Below are 23,892 nucleotides of genomic sequence, written 5' to 3'. Positions count from 1 at the left end.
AATGTGGCAAATCTATACAATGGAATAATACTCAACCATAAAAATGAAGAGAGTACTGATACATGCTACTACAGGGATGAAGCTTAAAAACATCATATATAGGGCTGGGGATGTGGCTCAAGCGGTAGCACGTTCGCCTGGCATGCATGCGGCCCGGGTTCGATCCTCAGCACCACATACAAACAAAGATGTTGTGTCCGCCGAAAAACTAAAAAATAAATATTAAAAAATTCTCTCTCTCTCTCTTAAAAAAAATCATATATAAGAGGAAGAAACCAATAACCAAAAAAAATTGTAAGATTCTATTTATACAAAATGTCCAGAACAGGCAGATCTATAGAGACAAAGAGTAGATTAGTAATTCCCTAACTAGAGATTACTTAGGACTGAGGGAAAGGATTGAGAGCTATGCTGTTTCCTTTCCAGACCCTGAATAATGAAACAACCATTCTACCCTACAGATTTGGATGGAAGAGAATTTGTGCCAGAACCTCTCAATGAAATTCTGCTTTCTTCAAGCCTGTATAAAGAACCTCCTCAAAGCACATCTTAATGCAGAATTCTGTTCCAGATCTTTCTCTCTAACACTTTAATAGGGCCTTAAGTCCTATCACAAACGTGATTTCATTTATCTTTCTAACAATTCCATGAGATGGAATGGGAGATGTGCTATTTCTCTTTTAAAATTTGGAAAGTGAGGTTCAATGCTCCTGCCATTGTATAACTCTGCTTTTTGTTAAGCAGAACTAAGTGATAGAAATTCTTGGGGCTGGGGATGTGGCTCAAGTGGTAGCGCGCTCGCCTGGCATGCATGCGGCCTGGGTTCGATCCTCAGCACCACATACAAAGATGTTGTGTCCGCTGTGAACTGAAAAATAAATATTAAAAAAATTCTCTCTCTCTCTCTCTCTCTCTCTCTCTCTCTCTCTCCCTCCCTCCCTCCCTCCCTCCCTCCCTCTCTCTTTAAAAAAAAAGAAATTCTAAACACTGGCAATACCAAAATCAGGGCAAACAGCTAAGTAAACACATACAGCAGCCCTTTAAATGACCCTACATCCTTTGTTTCTCTCCTTTCTGGAAAGAGAACAGTTATAAGTTCCTGTAGGTAATGTCTGCTTAGAGTAGAACATTTAGAACAAAGGCATCTGAACTATGAATCAGATGGGAAATTAGAGGAAAAATCTTTTACGTAAAATGATGGTGGGCTGAGGGTAAAGGTCAATGGTAAGAATGTGGGTTTGGTATGCACAAGACCTGGGTTTGATCCCTAGCACCACAAAACAAACAAACAAACTAATGTTTACATAGACCCTAGAGTAGTAGTCCCCAAATAACATATTATGGCAACTGTGTCATGGGCATAGCCTTTACAGGAACCATGTTTTTAGACAGTATAATCCCATGCTTGCAACCACGCCCCAGAAATAATGAACAGTGCAACCAGTTTATGGGTATATGTCAGTATAGCAATACCTCATACATATTAGGAAATGTATACACTCACCAAAAAGATTAAATAGATGAAATATGAACACAACAGCCAGTTGCTTTGGGAGAATATGGCTGGGACACTTCCCACTGAGTATTATAATATATCACCTAACCCTCCATTGTTCAGCCTGGCTGGTGGACCACATGTTCAGGAGGACATATGATCTGGGAAGAAAAGTCAAAGGCATGGTGGCACAGGACTGTTAGTCCCAGCTACCAGGGACGCTGAGGCAAAAGGAATACAAGTTCAAGACCAGCCTCAGCAACTTGATGAAAGCCTGTCTTAAAAAAATTAAACAGGACTGGGGTGGTGGCACATGCCTGTTATTCCAGTGATACAGGAGGCTGAGGCATGAGGATTACAAATTCGAGGCCAGCCTCAGCATCTTAGTGAGGCCCTAAGAAACTTAGCAAGACGCCGTCTCAAAATAAAAAATAAAAAGTGTTAGGGATGTAGCTTGGGTAAAGTACTCCTGGGGTACAATACCCAGAATCACCATCACCCCCCACACAAATTATTTTCTAAGTCTGATAAAACATTTCTTTAAACTAGGATAGAATAGTAAGACACTTGAGTCTAGACAGCCTAACTCTTAGACCTATATTCTTCTAATAATTCTTAACATACCTTTTTTAAAAATACTTTTTTAGTTATAGATGGACACAATACAATATTTTATTTATTTATTTTAATGTGGTGGAGGATCAAACCCAGGGCCTCACATGTGCTAGGCAAGCACACTAGCACTGAGCTACAACTCCAGCCTCCTAACATATCTTTTAAAAATATTTTTTTAAATTGTAGATGAACACAATATTTTTATTTTATTTACTTATTTTTATGTGGTGCTAAGGATCAAACCCAGTGCCTCACATGTGCTAGGCGAGCACTGTACCACTGAGCCAGAACCCTAGCCCCCACTAACATATATATCTTAAATCTCAAAAAAAAAATAGCAATCTGAAGCCAAGCATGATGGCACACTCCTGTAATTACAATGACTCAGGAGGCTGAGGTCAAAAGATTGCAAGTTTGAAGCCAGCCTCAGCAATTTAGTAAGACCCTGTCTCAAAATAAAAAATTAAAAAGGACGAGGAAGGCTGGGGCTATAGCTCAGTGGTAGAGCACTTGCCTTGCATGTGTGAGGCACTGGGTTTGATCCTCAGCACCACATAAAAATAAATGAACAAATAAAGATATTGTGTCCATATACAACTTTAAAAAAAAAAAAGTAGGGGGAACTAGGAGTGTATTCAGTGGTAAAGCACTCCTGGGTTCAATACCCAGTACCAAAAAACAAACAAAAAAAGATAGCAAAATGAACAGAATTAGTCCTTGGGAGAATAATAACCTAGTTTATCAAACTCATTACTTTTTCTTTTCTTTTTAAAATATTTAAAAACTGTGTTCTGATTCTAAACAAAAAGGAATGCAAATGACAGTAGAAAACAAGATTTCCCAATTGAATATACAGCTTTTTTTTTTTTTTTTTTTCAGGTTCTCTTGTTTCCCAGGCTAGCCTCAAACTCTTGGGCTCAAGTGATCTTCCTGCCTCAGCTTCCCATGTAACTGGCACTAAAGGCACACATCAATTCACCTGCCTTATATAGCAGTCTTACATTTGAAACTCAAGAAGGAAATAATTGTGCTGCTAAACAGCTAACATGCAAGTCTAAAAAATGCAGGTAATTAATTTTTGAATTGGCATACTCACTCCAAAGCCCATTCATCTCCTTCAGCATTCCAAAGAGGAAGCACATGTTGGGTTCAGTTACATAATGAAGTGGCATACACACCGCTCCACTGACATCACAGCACAGTTGCCTGTAAAATTAGACTTCCGACACCAGGCTCCAGCTTCATCTTCCCACAAATCATCATCTGCATCTGGGAGAGCAGTTTTCTGAGTAACCTCTAAATTATGTTCATATTTTACTGCCAAAGCTGGAAGCCTGACAATCTCTGGCCTGGTGACACAAAAGCAAGCAGGATACAAACTCCAAATCAGTCTCCAGTGAGCTTTCTAGGGAGTCAGAGGGAGGTATTTTCAAAGCACTAGTAACTTTTGGCAGAAAGTACTGAAGATTCTTTGTGTGGAAGACAATAGATTTTGCCTTTACTTTCCTGTCCTTATGTCTACTTTGTTGCCACACAACATAATGGGGAAGTTTTCATGTACTCAGTTTCTATGTAAGACCAGTACATTCTTGTGAGCAACTCTATCACATTACATCAAACATTTTTTTTTAAATATTTATTTTTTAGTTTTAGGTGGACACAGTATCTCTATTTTCCATTTATGTGGTGCTGAGGATCGAACCCAGTGCCTCACGCATGCCAGGCGAGCACTCTACCACTGAGCCACAAACCCAGCCCACATCAAACATTATAATGGGGACTAAGGCTGTGGTTCAGTAGTAGAGCACTTGCTTCTCACATGTGAGGCACTGGGTTCGATCCTCAGCACCACATAAAAATAAAATAAAGGTATTGTGTTTATATATATATATATATTTTTTAAATTTTTATATTTATATATATATTTTTAAATGGCACATTGGGCTTCAATATAATAGCCATCTCTCAGTCCACCAATTTCTCCTGGACAGATGTATCCCATACATTGAACTAAACAGTTCCTCTCCTGGTGTGGAATGCATGGGATGGACCTAACACCCAAGGTGGCTCCATACTTCTCAGATTCACTAGTCAAATGATATTCCATGAAGTAGCATGTAGTTTTCTCAGTACCATCATCACAAACCAATACAAATTTGAAATGAACTTGAGATTCTCCTTGAGTATCCATCCAGATGTATCTTCCGGAAGCATCTCTATCAAAACTTATTTTTTAGTTCTGGGGAATGAATGTAGGGGCACTTTACCACTGAGCTACATCCCCAGTCCTTTTTTTTTTTTTTTTTTTTGAGACAGGGTCTCACTAAGTTGCTTAGGGCCTCACTAAATTGCTGACATTAGTGTTGAACTTGCAATCCTCCTGCTTCAGGGTCCTAAACTGCTGGGATTAAAGGCAGGCACCCCCACACCCAGCAAAACTCATTAATTTAACTAAGTTTAAGAATGAGGCAGAGGTTAGAGGTTAAGACTGGTTGCCAAAGTGAGACCTGAATACCAAGTCAATTATATAAACAAAGTAATCCCAGCGACTCAGAAGGTGGAGGTAGGAGTATCACAAATTCAAGGCCTGCAAAGCCTGCCTCAGCAACTTAGGAAGACCCTGTCTCAAAATAAAAAACACAAAGAGCTGAGGATGTAGCTCAGTGGTAAAGCACCTCTGGGTTCAATTCCCTGTACAAAAAAAAAAAAAGGAGGAGGAGGAGGAAGAGGCCTAAAGAACTGAAAATACGGGCTGGGTTGTGGCTCAGTGGTAGAGTGCTTGCCTAGCATGCATGAGGTACTGGGTTCGATCCTCAGAACCACATAAAAATAAAAGAAAGGTGTTGTGTCTACCTACAGCTAAAAATACATATTAAAAAAAAAAAAAAAAACTCTAAATACTCGGAGCTTAAGCAGAGTACCTGATAAGGAAACCAGAAGAGAAGGGCCAAAGGGCAATATCCAAGGGAGTAGTGTTACCAGGGCCACGAAAAGGGGCTATTTCAAAAACAGGCCACAGGCAACTCTAGCCAATGTCAGCAAGAGGTTTTATAAGATGAAAACTGAAAAATGGATTGAACAACTTAGAAGTACCTATTTTAGTGGAATAGTGGGGACAAATACCAGATTGGAGGGGGAGAATGTGTAGGAGGGGCTGGGATTTTAGCTCAGCGGTAGAGCACTCACCTAGCACATGTGAGGCCCTGGGTTCAATCCTCAGCACCACATAAAAATAAAATAAATAAAGCTATTGTGTCCAACTACAACTAAAAAAAAAAAAATTTTTTTTTTAAAAAGAATGTGTAGGAAATTTGGAATCTTTAAAGCTTCCCAGATCCTATTCAAATTATTATAAAGTTGTTTTTTTTTTTTTTTAAAGAGAGAGTGGGAGCGAGAGCGAGAGCGAGAGAGAGAGAGAGAGAGAGAGAGAATGAGAATTTTTTAATATTTATTTTTTAGTTCTCGGCAGACACAACATCTTTGTTGGTATGTGGTGCTGAGGATCGAACCCGGGCCGCACGCATGCCAGGCGAGCGCGCTACCGCTTGAGCCACATCCCCAGCCCGAAATTATTATAAAGTTTTTTAAAATACATAAACCTTCAAAAACAGGGAGGACAGATAACATATGCTAACATTTTCAAAGCTAGACATCAGATGAATAAATGACATATGATTTAGAAGAGCAAAGAAACCTAAAAGCTAATACAAAACAAAGAGAAGGTGAGCTTTTTCCAAAATAATAAAAAAGCTCAGAAATTGAAGGCATTAAGCTTAAAGTCAGAGGTACTATCTATACAGTCAGGCTACCACTACCCCTTTCTATATCCTCTCCAGAAGAAACTAGTTTATTTTTCCAGGAAGCTGCACCAGAGTGGCTCTGGATTTATAGTTACCAAGCACAGCTGGTGACTTAGGGATTAAGTAACATTCCCAGACATTTCTCTAGGTCAGTCCCTCCTAGGAGACTGTAGAGTGGGGTGGGGTGTACTGGGGATTGCACCCAGGGGAGCTTAACCACTGAGCAACAGTCCTTTTAGTTTTTTATTTTGAGACAGGGTCTCACTAAATTGCTTAGGGCCTTGCTAAACAGCTGAGGCTGGCCTCAAACTTGTAATTCTCCAGCCTCAGTTTCCAGAGTTGCTGACATTATAGGTGCAGGTCATCATTCTTGGCAAGACTGCAGTATTTCTCTCTGGGAAACTAACCAACCCAACAGAAATGCCCTATAAATGACCATATTCAGGGTTCCCCATGTGCACATAAGCTTGATTCCTTTACAAGCCCACTACTTGGTAAGATCTTCCTATTGCCCACAGGGGCTTCCCTCTGAACGCTTTCTACTTAAACAAGCATCCCCAAATCATGAAACATAACAAGAAAACCTCTGAAGTCAGAGACCAAAACAAACAGAAAAACAAAAAAGGTACGAAAAAGAAAAAGAAATAACACAGGGAAAGAAACATCATAATAACAACAATAATAAATAGTCTCAGGAAATCTAAACAAAAATAATTTCATCTGTGAAGCAAAAACAAAATCCAATGAAAAATGAAAGTACAGAGGGGAAAAAAAGAGGACTCTTGGAGAAAAAGAAAACTATAATAACAGATATCAAAAATATCAACAAATGGGGCTGGGGATGTGGCTCAAGCGGTAGCGCGCTTGCCTGGCATGCATGCGGCCCGGGTTCGATCCTCAGCACCACGTACAAACAAAGATGTTGTGTCCACCAAAAAACTAAGAAATAAATATTTAAAAAAAAAAAAATATCAACAAGTGGGCTGGGGTTGTGGCTCAGTGGTAGAGCGCTTGCCTAGCACCTGTGAGGGACTGGGTTCAATCCTCAGTACCACATAAAAGTAAATCAATAAAATCAAGGTATTGTGTCCGTCTACAACTAAAAAAATTTTTTTTTTTAAATATCAACAGCTGCCAGATGCAGTGACGCACACCTGTAACCCCAGCAGCCTGGAACACTGAGGCAGGAGAATAACAAGTTCAAAGCCAGCTTCAGCAAAAGTGAGGTGCTAAGCAATTCAGTGAGATCCTATCTCTAAATAAAATATAAGATGGGGCTAGAAATTTGGTTCAATGGTCAAATGCTCCTGAGTTCAATCCCCAGTACCCGCCACCCCCCAAAAAAGAAATCAATAGCTGAGCACAGTGGTGCATGCCCATAATCCCAGCAACTCAAGAGGCTGAAGCAGGAGGATCACAGGTTTTAGGCCAGCCCCAGCAACTTAGGGAGTCCATCAGCAATTTAGTGAGACCCATCTCAAAATAATAACAATAAAAAGGACTTAGGGTAGAGCTCAGTGGTAAAGTACCCCCAAGTTCAATCCCCAGTACAAGAAAAACAAACAACAACAAAAACTTTCTAACATTATGAGACAGAGAGGGAAGAGCAAGTTTCTAACAAAGGATCAGGAATCAAAATAGCATTAGTCAGCTTAACAGCAATACTAGAGGACACTGGAACAATGTTTTCAAAATTCTGTGAAAAAATTATTTCCAACCAATAATTAAATATCCAGTCAACTCTCAATTAAGTGTTGGGTAGAATGAAGATTTTCAGACTTTCCAGTTATCAGAAAAAAATTATTTATCTTGCATTTTGCGATGCTCCACAATAACAAGAGAGTCAAGTAAAAAAGAGTATGGTTTGACTAACAAGATCCAACCCAGAGAAATAGCAAAATTTCAGGATGAGTGAAGGAGATCCTCAATGACAACTATGCAGAAGAGCAACCAGTCCAAATTGGAGCACATGACCAGGAAACTCCAGGACAAACTTCTCCAATTTATAAAAAAATTAAAGCACAGATTTCCTAATGTGTTTAGATGCCCTGAGAAATTTACACTTGTCAGAAATTTTGAGTAGAGTAGAAACTACACAGAAAGGCAGCCTAGTGTGGTGAGCGCAACTCTGGAGTCAAGCTCTAGTATTGTTTACAAACTAGCTGCTCGACTTACTAGCTTCATGACCTTCAGAAAGTCACTTACCTGCCTGGGCCTTAATATCCCCATGGGCAAAATGGAGATAAATCATACTTATCACATATAGTCTTTAGGATACTTTAATGAGTTAAATTTTGTAAAGGGCTTACAACATTAACTGGCATGTAAAAATGCTAGTTGCTTATTAAATAAAATAAAGCCAAGACTCTGTTTTAGCATCAAAATGAATTAAAGAATAAGGCTGGGGCTGCAGTTATGGCTCAGTGTTAGAGTGCTCACCTGGTGCATTTAAGGCACTGGGTTCAATCCTCAGTATCACATTAAAATAAATAAATAAAATAAAGGTATTATGTCCATCCACAACAACAATAATAATAATAATAATAATAATTATTATTATTATTATTATTATTATTATGTTAACCAAGAAGGTGAAAGACTTGTATTCTGAGAACTGAAAAACAGTGCTAAAAGAAATTAAAGACAATGTAAGATGTAAATATAAGGGAGTGTATTTCATGCTCTTGAATCAGGCAAATTAATGTTAGATATTGATACTATCCAAAATGATCTACACACTCAATGCAATCCCTTTCAAAATCCAATGACTTTTTTATAGAAGTAAGAAAAACCTATCTTAAAATCCATTTGGGGGCTGTAGTTGTGGCTCAGTGGTAGAGTAGGTAGATGAGGTCTTGAGAGTAAAGTCTCTATGATAGCATTAATAACTTTAGGCAAAGAGGAAGAGAGATCCAAGCTAGCAAGCTTGCCTGGCACTTGTGAGGCACTGGGTTTGATCCTTAGTACCACATAAAAATAAATAAATAAAGGTATTGTGTTCATCTACATTAAAAAAAAAAAAAAGAAATTTAAATTCATTTGGAATCTCAAGGGACTCCAAATAGCCAAAATAATCTTGAAAAGGAAGAACAAAGTCAGAAGTCTCACACTTCCTGATTTCAAAACTTATTTCAAAGCTACAGTAATCAACAGTGTGGTACCGGCATAAAGCAGACACACAGATCAACTGTTATGATTTGAATGTGTCCCCCAAAGTTCCAAGAATTGGGATCTTAATCCTCATCATATCTTAATGATATTTGGAAGTTGGACCTTCAGGAGATAAAGAAGATTAGATGAGGTCTTGAGAGTAAAGTCTCTATGATAGCATTAATAACTTAAGGCAAAGATGAAGAGAGATCCAAGCTAGCAAGTTTGCTCTCTCTTATCATGCAATGTCTTCCACTGTGATATAGTGCAGCTACAAGCCCCAAGAAGAAGCTAAGCAGATGGCGGCACCAGGCTCTTGGAGTTCCCAGCCTCCAGAATTATGAGCCAACTTACTTCTACTCTTTACAAATTACCCAGACTCAGGTATTTTATTATTACAACAGAAAATGTTTTAAGAGATCAATGGAATAGAGCACAGAGACTAGAAGTATTGGTCAAATGACTTGATTTTTTTGGTGGGGGGCTGGGGATTAAACCCTGGGGTGTTTTACCACTAAGCCACATCACCAGCCCTTTTTTATTTTTTGAGACAGGATCTAGCTAAGTTGCTCAGGGCCTTGATAAATTGCTGAGGCTGGTTTTGAATTTGCAATCCTCCTGCCTTAGCCTTCCGAGCTGCTGGGATTACAGGCATGAGCCATATGCCCATCTTAAATGATTTTTAATAAGGGAGCTAAAACCACTGAATGAGGAAAAGACAATCCTTTCAACATGTGATATTGGGAGAACTGGATACCCATGTGCAAAGGAATGTAGTTGCACCCTTACCACATGATTATAAAAATTAACTCAAAATGGATCAAAGACATAAAAGTAGGAATCAAAATTATAAAACTCTTAGAAGAAAACATAGGGAAAAAAGCTTCATGACACTGGATTTGGCAATAATTTCTTGAATATAACACCAAAAGCATAGAGAAGAAAAAATAAGAAAAATTGGACTGCATAAAATTTAAAAATGTGCATTGAAAGACACAATCAACAGAGTGAAAAGACCACCTATAGGAGATAATATTTGCAAATCATGTATCTGAAAAAGGGGTTGGTATCCAGAATATATAGAAAACTCCTAGAACTCAACAAAATAACACAATTCAAAACTGGACAAAATAAGCTGGGCATGGTGGCTCACACCTATAATACCAGCGGCTCATGAGGGTGAAGCAGGAGGATCACAAGGTCAAAGCCAGCCTCAGCAGCTTAGGGAGGCCCTAAGCAACTCAGCAAGATCTGTCTAAAAAAAATACAAAATAGGGCTGGGGAGTGGCTCAGTGATCGAGAACCCCTGAGATCAATCCCTGGTACAAAAAAAAAAAAAAAAAAAAAAAAAAAAGGACAAAATATTTGAATAGACATATCTTTCCAAATAATATATATGTAAATAGACAATGAGCACATGAAATGATGTTCAACATCACTAATCATTAGCAAAACACAAAACAAAATTACAATGTGATAGCACCTCACACCCATTAGGACATTTTAATCTCTGGTGTAACAGTGTTGGGAGGTAGGGGTCTAACCAGAGGTGCTCAGGTCAAAAAGGGCTAGGCTCTTACTAATACATTAATGTCATTATTAAGGAAGTGGGTTAGTTATTCTAAGCATGGGCCTGGGAGGCTGAAGCAGGAGAATCGCAAGTTGGAGCCAACCTCAGCAACTTAGTAAGACCTTGTCTCAAAATAAAATAAAAAGGGCTGAAGATGTGGCTCAGTGGAAGAAGGCCCCTGGGTTCAATGCCCAGTACCCCCCAACACAGACACACACACACACAAAAAAAAAAAAAAAAAAAAAAAAAAAGAGGAAAAGAGAATTTTAAGACCAACTTGGAAAATTTTAGCAATATTTTGTCTCAAAATAAAATTAAAGAAAAAAAAAAGAATGGGGATGTAGCTCAAGGGCTAAGCACTTAGCTAGCATTTTTGAAGCTCTGGGTTCAGTGTCTAGTACCCACACATGATATGATAAATACAAAATTTAGGATGGAGGTTACTGCTTGGGGGAGATGGGATGGGAGGATGAGAAACTCCTAAGTTTGTACAGTTTATAGGGAACGATTCCAGTACTTCAGTTGGAATGTGAGTTCACAGGTATTTCTCTCATGCTTTATAAGTATAAACTCTTTTTTACTGCTAAGTAACATATTAAGGATAATAAAAGAATAGAATGAAATAAATTGGAGACAGCAAATATACTTATTATGTATAATTTTTTAATAAAGAACTATTTCAAGATATTTTACTATAAAGGGAAGAACACAAATGGGACAGCAGCTGGAAGAAGTGACATTAAGAAAGTTTTGGGCCAGGCATGATGGTGCACACCTGTAATCCCAGCAACTCAGGAGGCTAAAGCAGAAGGATCACAAGTTCAAAACCAGCTTCAGAAATTCAGCAAGGCCCTAAGCAATTTAGTGAGACCCTGTCTCAAAATAAAAAATAAAAAAAATGGGGATGTGAGTTAGTGGTAAAGCACCCCTGGGTTAAATCCCAGGTACCAAAAAGAAAAAGAAAGAAAAGTTTTGATAAAGTTCTTGCCTAGCCCTGGATTTGAATCTCAGCGCCCCCATCTCCCCCCAAAATTTTTATTTTGTTTGTTTGGAGATATAACAGTTGTGGGGAGCCATTCTGACACGTGATTGGGTGACTCCCGTTAAGGGCCTGAGGCACTCTGGCTGTGTCGGAGTTATCCCGACCCTTTCCTGATGAGAGAGCCCATCCGTGTGGGGGTGTGCGTAACCACTGACCCTGGAGACCCAATCACTGACCCTGACCTTGGAGTACAGCCCCCCCTCAACCTTCATTGGATGGAATTCTCCCCTGAATCTCTTGTCCCCCCCAAATAAAAGGCTACTCCCCAGTGTTCGCTCTCTCTCTCTCCTGCTAGCCCAGAGTAATCCTCGCTGCCCTGCTGGGCGGCTGGAGGCGGGAATCAGGGAGGCGAGCCGTCTTGGACCTAGCAATGTAAAATAAGGTACTGTCTGTGTGTTTTATTTTGATCTCTTCTAACTAACTTAATGCCAGAACCTCATTAATGAAACCACTGTGCAGGCCGCCTGGTAGAAACAGTCAATTTACATGCAGATATGTGATTATAAACAATACTAGGACTGGGATTTTGCTCAGTGGTACAGTGATTACCAATCATGCATGAGACCCTGGATTAGATCCCTAGCACTACATAAAATGAATAAACAAATAAATACTATCAATTGTTAAAAGAATCCAAAAAAGTATGTTAATACTTTAAGATGAAAAATTCAAGGTCAGAGAGCCTAAGAAACTTGGCACTAGATCACCCAGCTAATAAAGTGCAAAAGCCACATTTAAATTGAGATCTATCTAACCCCTATTTTAGGATTTGTATAGAAGACAATGCTAACTTCCTTTGCTTATTGTCTTATGTGAACTTAATCACATCTATTAGGATGTATTGTTTTTAGTCTCTACTAGACAGACTTAAGATATAAAATATTTTAGGTATTTTGGAGGGTAATAAATTGAGTAACACTATCTTTACCTTTATAGAATTACATTTCAGTAATAAAGATACCTAAATGATTCCAACATGACGCAAAATTACAAAATACCACAAAGAAGTACAAAATATTAGGGTTGAGAAAGCAAGTCCCCTTTGGGACTGGGAAGTAGAGGGATTAGAACATTTCAGCTGAAGTTGAAGGGATGAATAAGGTCTTAAAAGATAGTCTGGCTGAATTTTTAAATCTTTTGATCATACTGAGGGTTAAACGAGTGCTTTGCCATTGAGCTAAATCCCCAGTCCTTTTTTATTTTTTGGACTTTTTTTTTTAACTTTATTTTTGTGGCAGGGATTGAACCCAGGGATGCTTAACCATTGAGCCACATTCCCAGCCATTTTCATTTTTTTAAATTTTGAGACAAGGTCTCACTGAATTGCTGAGACTGGCTTTGAACTTGTAATCCTCTTGCCTTAGCATCCGAGCTGAGCCACTGGGATTACAGGCTTGCACCACTGCACCTGGCTTATTTTTTAAATAAGGAGGATCGTGAGTTCAAAGCCAGCCTCAGCAAAAGTGAGGTGTTAAGCAACTCAAAGAGACCTTGTCTCTAAATAAAATACAAAATAGGTCTGGGGATGTGGTTCAGTGCCCCTGAGTCCAATCCCCAGTATCCACCCCCGAAAAAAAGGAGGGGTGTAGGCTAGAGATATTGTTCATAGGCCAAGTACTTACCCAGCATCTGGGAGGCCCTGGATTTATCCCCAGTAACCAAAAAAAAAAAAAAAAAAAAAAATCTCAGAATACTACCTCCATCCTCTTTCAGGTTTTATATCATTTTTCTCTTCCCTTACTTTTTTTAATATTTATTTTTTTAGTTGTAGTTGGACACAACACCTTTATTTCACTTATTTATTTTTTGTATATGGTGCTGAGGATCAAATCCAGGGTCTCGCACGTGCGAGGCAAGTGCTCTACCGCTGAGCCATAACCCCAGCCCCTTCCCTTACTTTTTTTAAATTACAACTTTACTAGGCCAGGCACAGTGGCACACACCTGAAACTCCAGCAACTCCAGAGGCCGAGGCAGGAGAATCGCGAGTTCAAAGCCAGCCTCAGCAACTTAGGGAGACTCTAAGCAACTCAGTGAGACCCTGTCTTTAACTAAAATATAAATAAGGGCTAGGGATGTGGCTAAGTGGTTTAGTGACCCTGGGTTCAATACCCAGTACCAAAAAAAAAAAAAAAGAAAGAAAAAAGAAATTATACTTTATTGAGACATAAGTCATACAATGCAATTCACTCATTTAAAGCATAAATTCAGTAAAGCGTAAATCAAAGAGTCATGCAACCATAACCACAATCAATTTTAGAAGATTTTTATTACCCCAAAAAGAAATCCAATACTTATTACACTTATTTCCTATTTCTCCCACCCCTTGTCCCCCCAAGCCCTGGGCAATCACTAATCTACTTCTGTCTATATGGATTTCTGTCTATTCTGGACAGAAATAGTTTAAAAAGAATCACCATCATTTTTCAGTAGCATAATTTTTGTTTTGTTGGTACTGGGAATTAAACCTAGGGGCGCTTGCCCACTCACATTCCCAGCCCTTTGTTTTTGGTGTGTGTGGGGGTACTGGAAATTGAATTCTAGGATATTCAACCACTGCTCCACATCCCCAGCCCTATTTTATATTTTATTTAGAGACAGGATCTCACTGAGTTGCTTAGTACCTCACTAAGTTGCTGAAGCGGGCTTTGAACTCACAATCCTCCTGCCTCAACCTCCCATGTCAATGGGATTACAGGAATGTACTAAGTCACCCAGCTCTGTTTTCCATCTTAATTGAAGTTCATAAAAGATTAATCTATATATGAGACTGGGGTTGTGGCTCAGTGGTGGAGTGCATGCCTCTCACATGTGATGCACTGGGTTAGATCATCTGCACCACATAAAGTAAATAAAATAAAGATATTGTGTCCACCTACAACTAAAATATAAAGATTAGTCTATACAAACCATCCATATTTCCTTACCTTCTTTCACTCATCAACCTACTCCAGTCTCACTTTTGCTCCCTACTACTCTGAAATTGCTTGTCAAAATCATCAATTACCTTCATACTAACAAAATCAATGGCTATTTTTCAGTCCTTATTTTCCATTATATAATTTTATGGACTGCCTGTTCAACTTTTAATTCCAATTAATCTCTTATTCTAACCTATATTTTTACCTTGTCCTGTTAGTCATATTCTTTTCTGTTTTATTGAACATTTTCCTATGGATTCAGAAATGCAAACCAGCAATCAAAGGACACAACCAGAGAACTGCAGTTAACACAACTGGTAAGCAGAGTGAATGTAATGAAATCAGTGGGATGGGGGGTGGGGGGTCCAGTAAGGTGGAGAAAATAAGGAAAGGCAAGATAGGTGGATATTAGGCTAGGGATTTAGGCTTTTTCCAGCAGGTAATATATAACTATGAAAATGTTTTATACAAGAAATAATCTGTGCTAGAATGCTGGGTTGTTGGAAGATTGTTCTGGAAGCAGGTATAAAATTACTTGGAGGCAGCTGGGCAGAGTGAAACATGCCTATAAATCCAGGAATTTAGCCAGACCCTATCTCAAAATAAAAAGAACCAGGGATGTGGCTCTGTGGTAGATTCAATCTCCAGGACAACCAAAAATATAAATTTCTTTTTATTTGGGGGCAAAGCATAAAAGGTAGGAAAACAGTAGACAAGGACATCACGTGGAATGCTTACTGTAGTAGTAAAAATAGTCAAAATTGAGTACAAATTAGAGTGGTACGTAAAAGTGGAATGGAGGGATTGATGTTAAGATATCACCACTAAGCTTCAATCAACTGAGTTAACTTAATACTAATAACATAATTCATAGCTGTCCTAAGCCAAGCATGGCAGCATGTACCTGTAGTCTCAGCTACTCAGGAGGCTCAGGCAAGAGGACTACTTGAGCCCAGGAGTTTGAGGCCAGCCTAGGCAACATAGTAAGACCTTGTCACACACACACACACACACACACACACACACACACACACACACAAAGCTGTCCTAGTCAAGAGATGTTAGACCTACAAGTTCTTAGTTCTCAGTTCTCTTCAAATTGATTAGACAAAAATGTAGTAAATATAAATGCAGAAAATTCTCTCTCCCTTTATAAGTACAAATGATTCCAGCAGTGTTTCTCACTCTCTTCTGAGTAAACACCTTGACCATCTCAGTTAACTGAAGCTTAACAAAGACTAAAGATCTGGCAACATCCACTAGTCAGTCCTATTTTCATCATAGCCTCCAGCCCCACATTGGTCTTCAATGTGTTAACATCAAGAAGACATTGAAACTGTGTAAAATACATGGGGAAAACTAATTATCCCACATTAAATGCAGTCCCTTTTCTTTTTTTCCAAAGGAAATGGTTATTGATGCTATGAGAAGTTAAATTATAATAACACATGCCAGGGAGACGATGTCAGGGAAGGTGTGGTTAGGCCCTGTGCAAGTATGAAATTCCTTTAGTCCCAAATATTTCCTCCTTCAACCTCACCTATACTCCAGTCTCCCTACTGAGACAACTCACTCAAACACTGAAGACACAGTGGCAAGACCCTAGAAATAACTTTTTTTTTGCTTCAGCCCTATAAAAAAGACTAATTGAAGGCCATTAAAGCTGATGTTTTTAAAAAGTACATTAAATTATCTTCCAGAATCCCTTTTTGAAGTCCACATTTCCCCTTTCTGTAACTATTTTAATTCCAAAGAAATAAATGGGAATTTAACATTATATCCTAATAAAGATTGCCTTTATTAGGCATTATGTTTTTGTTGACTGCATTCTTATATTTAACACCAGCCAAAAAGTAAGAAAAGTATGATTGTCATGAGCTTCTTAAAAACTTCTCCAGTAAGTATATATTTCAAAATAAAATAATCCTGCTGGGTGTGGTGGCACACACCTGTAATCCCAACAATTCATGAGGCCGAGGCAGAAGAATCATAAATTCAAGACCAGCCTAGGCAGGACCCTATCCCCAAATAAAAAAGTGAAAATAAAAAGGGCTGGGGAGGACTGGGGAAGATAAAATTATATAAGGCTTGTACAAGGCCCTGGGTTCAATCCCCAGCACCACAAAAAAAAAAAAAAAAAAAAAATGGGGTGGGGGTAATGGGGATGTAAAGCACCTGGGATTCAATCCCCAGAAAAGAAGGGGAAAAAAATTAAGTAATCCTACTTTTTAAAATCTAGTAAATAATACACTTTAATATAAGCAAGTCACAAGTGGTACACAAAAAGCAACTTTTCAAAATGGTAATAACTGGCTGGGGATGTGGCTCAAGCGGTAGTGCGCGAGCTCGCCTGGCATGCGTGCGGCCCAGGTTCGATCCTCAGCACCACATACAAAGATGTTGTATGTTGTGTCCGCCGAAAACTAAAAAAAAAAAAAATTCTCTCTTTCTCTCTCTCTCTCTCTCTCTTAAAAAAAAAAATTAAAAAATCAAAATGGTAATATCTCTGGTAATCTGTTATTCTAAAAACCACAGGTGATGACTATAGACAACAGCAAATTATGGTGTAAAAATTCTGGTCTTTAAAAAAAAAAGTATCAGATATGTATAATTTGATTGCTTTTTTATTAAGGGATGGGTGCTGGGAACTAAACTCAGAGCTTCCTGAGTATGCCAAGAACATGCTCTACCACTGAACTATATACCCCTATTTCCATTTTTTAAACATTTGGAGCAGGTCCAACAACTTTATTACAACTTTATTACATAGATTGGGTCCACCTGATATCTTCCTATATCTTACAGGTTATCTTAATAGAAACAGCAAATTAGCTACTGTCAAGATTGTTTTGGCATTTTAAAAAAGTCTGGATGCGAGTACAGTGACACATGCCTGTAATCCCGGTGGCTCACGAGGCTGAGTCAGGAGGATTGCAAGTTCAAGGCCACCTCAGCAACTTAGTGAGACACTGTCTCAAAATAAAAAAGGCTGGGGATGTAGCCCTGTGGCAATGAGCCTCAGGGTTCAATCCCTGGTACAAAAAAAAAAAAAAAGTCTCAAATGACACATACACCAAACTATTACCAGTTACTTTCCTTGAGGAACTGGATTGAATAAAGAACTATAGGACACAAAGGGAGGACTATTTTATAAATCCCTTTATGTTTAATTCAATAAAGGGTATACCTTACATTTATCACTAAAAAGCTGTTATTTTTTTAAAAATTAATGTTAGATTATTTTTAAAAAGCACAAATTACATGAATAAATGAAAATGCATCCATAACACTTGTTCCAAAACAGAGAAACAAACATATTAAGCCTATATGTCAATAGCAGACTAGAAACATGGTAAAGCATTAGTTTAAATACACTCAACATTCACAATCTAACAAAAACACACAAGAGTCTTATATACAGACACAAAAGGATGTAAATATACAGCATCCTTAGATGTCTCATACATAACAGTGACCCATAGAACCCAAAGATTGACAAACATATTAGTAACAATGTTACTAATGTTATACAATGTTATTCCTATCCTGCCCACCTGTCCCAATGTTTCCTGAATTTCTTCCTATATTTTACAGGTTATCAGGAAGAGATATGAAATTCGAACTCAAATTTACAACCTTACCTTTTGTTCCCTATACTGCACTAGATTTAGAAGCTAAACACTTCTTATTCTCCCAGGGGGTAGAGGGAGTGGAGAGCTGATGATGAGAGAGGTTTTAGATATCTTCAAATACATAAAACCCTGAAATAGGAAAACAGTCAATTTTGGAGATTCATTTTACTTTATTTTAGTGGGTTCTGAGTAACCACAAATGTGGAGAGAAAAAAAATCTGGAAAGAAGCTTTAATACAGTACTATACCAATTTGAAGAGAATAAAGATAGATGAAATATTCCCCTCTCAAATATATATGTATAATACATAAAACTGTATAACATTTAATAGGAGGTTATCAGGATATGCATATTCAACAAATATGTATGAACCTTTCATTCTTAAAGACATAAACAGAATAAAACTATACAAACTAACGACCATAACTTAACATTAAGTTTGGGTCTATAAACATTCACCCACTAGGGGCTGGGGAAGCAGTTAAGTGGTTAGAGCATTTACTCAGCATGCATGAAGCCCTGGGTTAAATCCCAATATCAACAACAAAAAATAAATACATAAATTCACCCACAGCCCTGATTAGACACTTAGGTTTAAATCTACCTGCAATGATCTCTATAGGTACAAGAGAAAGCAGCAGGGATCTTTGCAACCTCCAACATTCTATTAGATGAGCAAAAATCCCTGTCTTATAAAGAACAGTTACAATACCCAGACAGTGAGTAGAAGCTTCCTGCTACAGCATAAAGTTTCTTTCTTTCTTTCTTTCTTCTTTTTTTTTTTTTTTTTGGCAGTGCTAAAGATCAAAGTCAGAGCCTCATGCAAGCTATACAAGTACTCTACCACTGAGCTAAATTCCCAGCCCCATAAAATTTCTCTTAATCAATACTGTGCCCTGAAATGCCAAGAAACTCCCAAGGATATTCCCTGGCAAATATGGGCAAGATTGTCCATGTCTTTCCAGACTGCCCATGTGCCCAACCACAGTACATATCTCTGGAAGCCATGGTTAATCATAAAGACTCTAAAGATCCCTGCTAAGCCTGGTTATCTGCAGAGCTCCAAGTATCAGATCATAATAAGCAAGATCCAAAGAATCACAGACCTTTATGCCTTAATCCCAAGGCATGTCATCTCTCAAGATTCCTTCTTTACAAAATGAGTGGGATAGGGTCTCAGGGTCTAGGAGAACATACCCAGTTCTTGATGAGGTGTAAAACTGCACTACCTGTGATTTCAGCAATCTGGTGATAGTAAGGAAGGTAGGGGGCTTGGGATGTAGCTTAGTGGTAGAGTGCTTGTCTGGCATGCAGGAAACTCTGGGTTTGATCCCTAGCACAATATAAATACATACATAAAATAATAAATAAATAAAAGAAAGAAAGGCAGAGTGGAGGAGAATAGACATTGTTGACCAAAAGTCAAAATGAGTTTGTTGGGAGTGGGCTAGGGGACGTGGTCTGAGATGACATATTATCCCCATGGAGATAGGTATGTATCATCTGGGAGTCTAACTTCATTTCTCAAGGATACAAACTTGCAAGCTTGATTTGTTTTTAATTTCCATGCCTTCTCAGGCCTCATAAACGGGGACTGTAAACTCTTTTAACACCAGAACCAGGTGAGAAATGGCACCAAAAGAAGTAGTGGAAAAGAGAGCACTGAGCCGAGGGAGGAACTCATTCCCCTCTTAAAGGAGAATGCTAAAGCCAAGGGCACTCCCGGATCCCCAGAAAAGGAAGTAGCTGAATTCCAAAAAAGCTCTTTTCCCTACCTTTTTGTTGTTCTTGTTATAGCCAAAAGTTGAAATCCCAGGCCTGGAAGTCACTGATAGCAGCATTTTCTCTTTAATGTTAGAGAACTGAGAAAGAGAAGAGTGAGAAGGAAAGGGAGGGGGTAAAGAGGGCGAAAGAGAGAGAGAGGGAGAAAAAAAGGGGAGGGAGAGGGAGAAGGGAGGGGGAGGAGAAAGGGGAGAAAGGGAGCAGGAGAGAGAGATGGGGGGGCTGCGGGTAAGAATGAGTTAGGGCTGCTTCTACGTCACTGAGAGAAGTTAGCCCAGAGTCTGAACGAGCCACTTCCACTGGGTCCTAATGCCCAAGATATTAGTTTTTTGTTTTCCATAAGCTCAGTAGTTAAAGCTAGAAAGAAGAATTTGTAGGTCTAACCCTTTTCAAATTCATCCCCTTTACTCTGTGAACAAATTCTGATTCTTATGAAAAGACAACAAAAATTTCCCTTTCCTCAGATCTCAGCTATAAGAAGATTTTAAGCTTGATGCCAAAGGGACCACTGAGATATTGACTTGGTGAATACATAAAGAAAACAAATTCCCAGCAACTCAAGAGGCTGAGGCAGGAGGATAGTTCAGAGCCAGCCTTAGTAATTTAGCAAGTCCCTACGCAGCTTAGCAAAGAAATGAAATATAAAAAGGGCTGGGGATGTGGTTCAGTGATTAAGTACCCCTGGGTTCAATCCCCTACCAACAAAAAAAGAAAATACACTGAGATAAAGTATATTTAGAGTGATCTTAATGCTCTAATAAATAACAGAGGAACACACCAAAAAGCAGAGAAAATTAAAAATGGGGAAAAATGAATTTTAGATCCTTAGATAGTTCTGTTTCTCCCAGATTATGCTGATACCCTGGGACTCCTATTTCAGATTCTCTCAGGAAGGAGTTCATATTTAAGAAGGCATTATCAGGCCGGGTGGTGCATGCCTGTAATCCCAGCAGCTTGGGAGGATGAAGCAAGAGGATAGATCACAAGTTCAAAATCAGCCTCAGCAAGTAAGCAAGACCCTAAGGAACTTAGTGAGGCCCTGTTTCAAAATAAAAAGATAAAAAGGTCTGGGGATGTGGCTCAGTAGTTAAGTATCCCTGGTACCCTCCCCACCAAAAAAGCCATTATCAGACTGAAATATATCTTATTTGACTCTTTATCCCACTATTTCCAAGTCTTTTAAGATCCATAAAGCTGAAATAAGTACAGCAACTCACCAAAACTGGAATTTATGTCCACGCTGAAGTTTGTAGAGTTGGGAGGGCTGCTTAAGTCCTCTTGGAGCTGTAAAAATAAATATATACATAACTATTTAAAGAACATATGTTTTAAAGAAGAAAAATAGAAAATTTCCTAGGGAGAAAAACATAACTTAAGAGTAAGAACCTAACACAGTTGTAACAAGATTTAAATCTAATAGTTTCAAATAAATCCCTTGTAGAAGAAGCCTTAACAAGAAAATTCTAGTAAGCCAAAAACTTAACATTGATACCCAGGAACCCTCCCCATCTAAGTGGAACAGGACTTAGAATGAAAGTGTTCAAATCCCTTCTTAAGGCCACCCTGCTACATCACAAGTACCCTCCAAACATCAATTGATCCAGTCTGTTTTGTCACAACAAACATAAAGCTCCTAAAATGAAGTTCTGGTCTCCAGCCTAGTTTTCCTGTCACTTTTTTTGCTATGATAATGGAACAGACAGTACTAGCATTCTGCAGAGTAAATACACACATACACATCCACCCCCAGTCTGTAACTTTCATTTCCAATAGGACAGGAAGTGCCTGCTCAGCTCAAGGGACACAGGAAGGGTGGGAACAGCCTCAATGTGGGAATTGCAACTGAGATTGGAAACAGGAGCCAATTACAGCAAATAAATAAATAACAGCATCTCTCAGTAATGACATATTTTTCAAAAAAGCACCTTCCCAGCCCTCAGATACTCATTAATTATATACCAATTTATCCTTGCTATTGAAGTCCTTGGTAGATACCTTCTCCTTTGGCTTAATGTGGTTCAGAAAACTTACTCTTGAGGACCAAATCCATAAAGGCAATCAATTTAATTTTTTAAAACTCTAATATTCACTTTTTGAAGGCTGAGTTTTTTTGTTTATTTTGTTTGTGTGTGTGCTGGGGATTGAACCCAGGGTTCCTGCAGGCTGCAGTAAAGGCAAGCACTCTACCAGTGAGCTATGTTTCTTTTATTTATTTATTTATTTATTTATTTTTTAGATGTTGATGGACCTTTATTTTGTTCATTTATTTGTATGTGGTGCTGAGAATCGAACCCAGTGCCTCACACATGCTAGGCAAGCGCTCTGCCACTGAACCACAACCCCCAGCTCCCCCGTGTTTCTCTTTTGTAGTTGTCATCCTACTGTTGTGTCTCACTGTAGTTGGCTATTCATGGTGTTTTTTTTTTAATTGTAAATTAACAATTTATAGCTATTATATGGAGTACAAAGAGATATGACTTATGAATATAATATGGGATAACTGAATCAAGCTAATATATCCATCACCTCAGATAATCCATCATTTCTTTGTGGTGAGGACATTTGAAATTACTTAGTAATTTTGGAATGTACAATACACTATTTTTTTTCCTTAAAATATTTTTTAGTTGTTGATGGAACTTTATTATTTATTTATATGTGGTGCTGAAAATCAAACCCAGTACCTCACACATGCTAGGCAAGCGCTCTACCACTGAGCCACAACCCCAGCTCCTGTAATACACTATTAATAAAATTCACCAAGGTGTGCAATTAGATCTTTAAAAACAAAGAATCTCATTTCTCCTGAGATTTTGTACCCTTTTATACTCCCCCCACCTCTCAGCCTTTCTAACAGCCATTCTACCCTCTGCTTCTGTGAGTTTGATTATTTTAGATTCCACATGTGATGAGAACATGTAGTATTTGTTTTTGTGTGTCTGGATTCTTTTACTTAGCATAATGTTCTCCAGTTCCATCCTGCAGTTACAAAATGACAGAATTTCCTTCTTTTTAAAGGCTGAATAGTCTTCCATTGTGAAAATATGCCATATTTTCTTTATCTATTAATCTGTTGAGAGACATTTAGGTTGATTCTATAACTTGGCTATTATGAATAGTGTTGCTATGAATATGAAAATGACAACATCTCTTTGACAAACACTTCAAATCTTATAAATTAAGTTTGTTTTTAACTGATACATAAAATTATATCTATTAATGTGTAGCAGGCAATGTTTTGATATATGCACATATTGCGTAATATTTAAATCAAGTCAAACATACCTAACCCCTCAAACATTTTCATTTGTTTATGATGAAAACATTAAAAATCATTACTTTCAACCTTTTTTTTAAAGAGATGGAGTCTGAGCCAGGTGCAATGGTGCACACCTATAATCTTAGCTACAGGAGATTTGAGGCAGGTGGTTTGAAAATTTAGGCCATGGGGCTGGGACATAGCTCAGTTGATAGAGTGCTTGTCTTGCATACACAAGGCCCTGAGTTCTAATCCCCAGCACCCTCCCCCCCAAAATAAAAAAATAATGTAAAATATGAAAAAGGGCTGGGGATATGGCCCAGTGGTTAAGCACCTCTGGGTTCAACCCCCAGTACCAAAAATAAATAAAATAAAATTTGAGGCCAACCCGAGTAACTCAGCAAGATTCCATCTCAAAGTAAGATTTTTTTTTTTTAAAGGGGAGGATGTAGATGTAGCTCAGAGACAGAGTACTTGCCTAGCATATACAAAGCCCTGGGTTCAACTCCAGCACTGGGGGAAGAAAGATTATATTAGGACAAAGCAGGTTAAACTACATACCTGGAATATACTAGATCAGAAGTTCCACAGGGACACTCAATCCAATTTTTCCTTTCTCTCTCCCC

The 23,892-nt window shown here is 38.4% G+C and overlaps 1 protein-coding gene across 5 annotated transcripts in view; it reads right to left on the bottom strand.

Annotated features, from left to right (window-relative positions):
* RBMS2 (RNA binding motif single stranded interacting protein 2) overlaps nucleotides 1-21,739 on the bottom strand; it is a 56,223-nt gene extending 34,484 nt beyond the window's left edge. The window contains exons 1-2 of one of the 5 annotated variants that reach the window (XM_081309464.1): nucleotides 21,589-21,739; nucleotides 21,225-21,291 (exon numbers count right to left, since the gene is read on the bottom strand). Coding sequence is in view for 4 of the 5 variants with exons in the window: in XM_081309463.1 (XP_081165589.1) it covers nucleotides 20,001-20,066 (66 nt within the window). In the remaining variant the exon portion in view is untranslated. Of the gene's footprint in view, nucleotides 1-3,206; nucleotides 3,436-20,000; nucleotides 20,245-21,224; nucleotides 21,292-21,588 lie in introns of those variants that run through there. The other 4 variants (XM_081309463.1, XM_081309465.1, XM_081309461.1 and 1 more) reach the window with 4 other exon arrangements.
* Between the last annotated feature and the right edge of the window lie 2,153 nt (nucleotides 21,740-23,892).

The sequence above is a fragment of the Spermophilus citellus genome (assembly GCF_964194105.1).
Source record: "Spermophilus citellus genome assembly, chromosome: 10".
NCBI lineage: Eukaryota > Metazoa > Chordata > Mammalia > Rodentia > Sciuridae > Spermophilus > Spermophilus citellus.
Note: the sequence above shows the minus strand (reverse complement) of the source record. Positions and strands in the feature narration are given on the sequence as shown.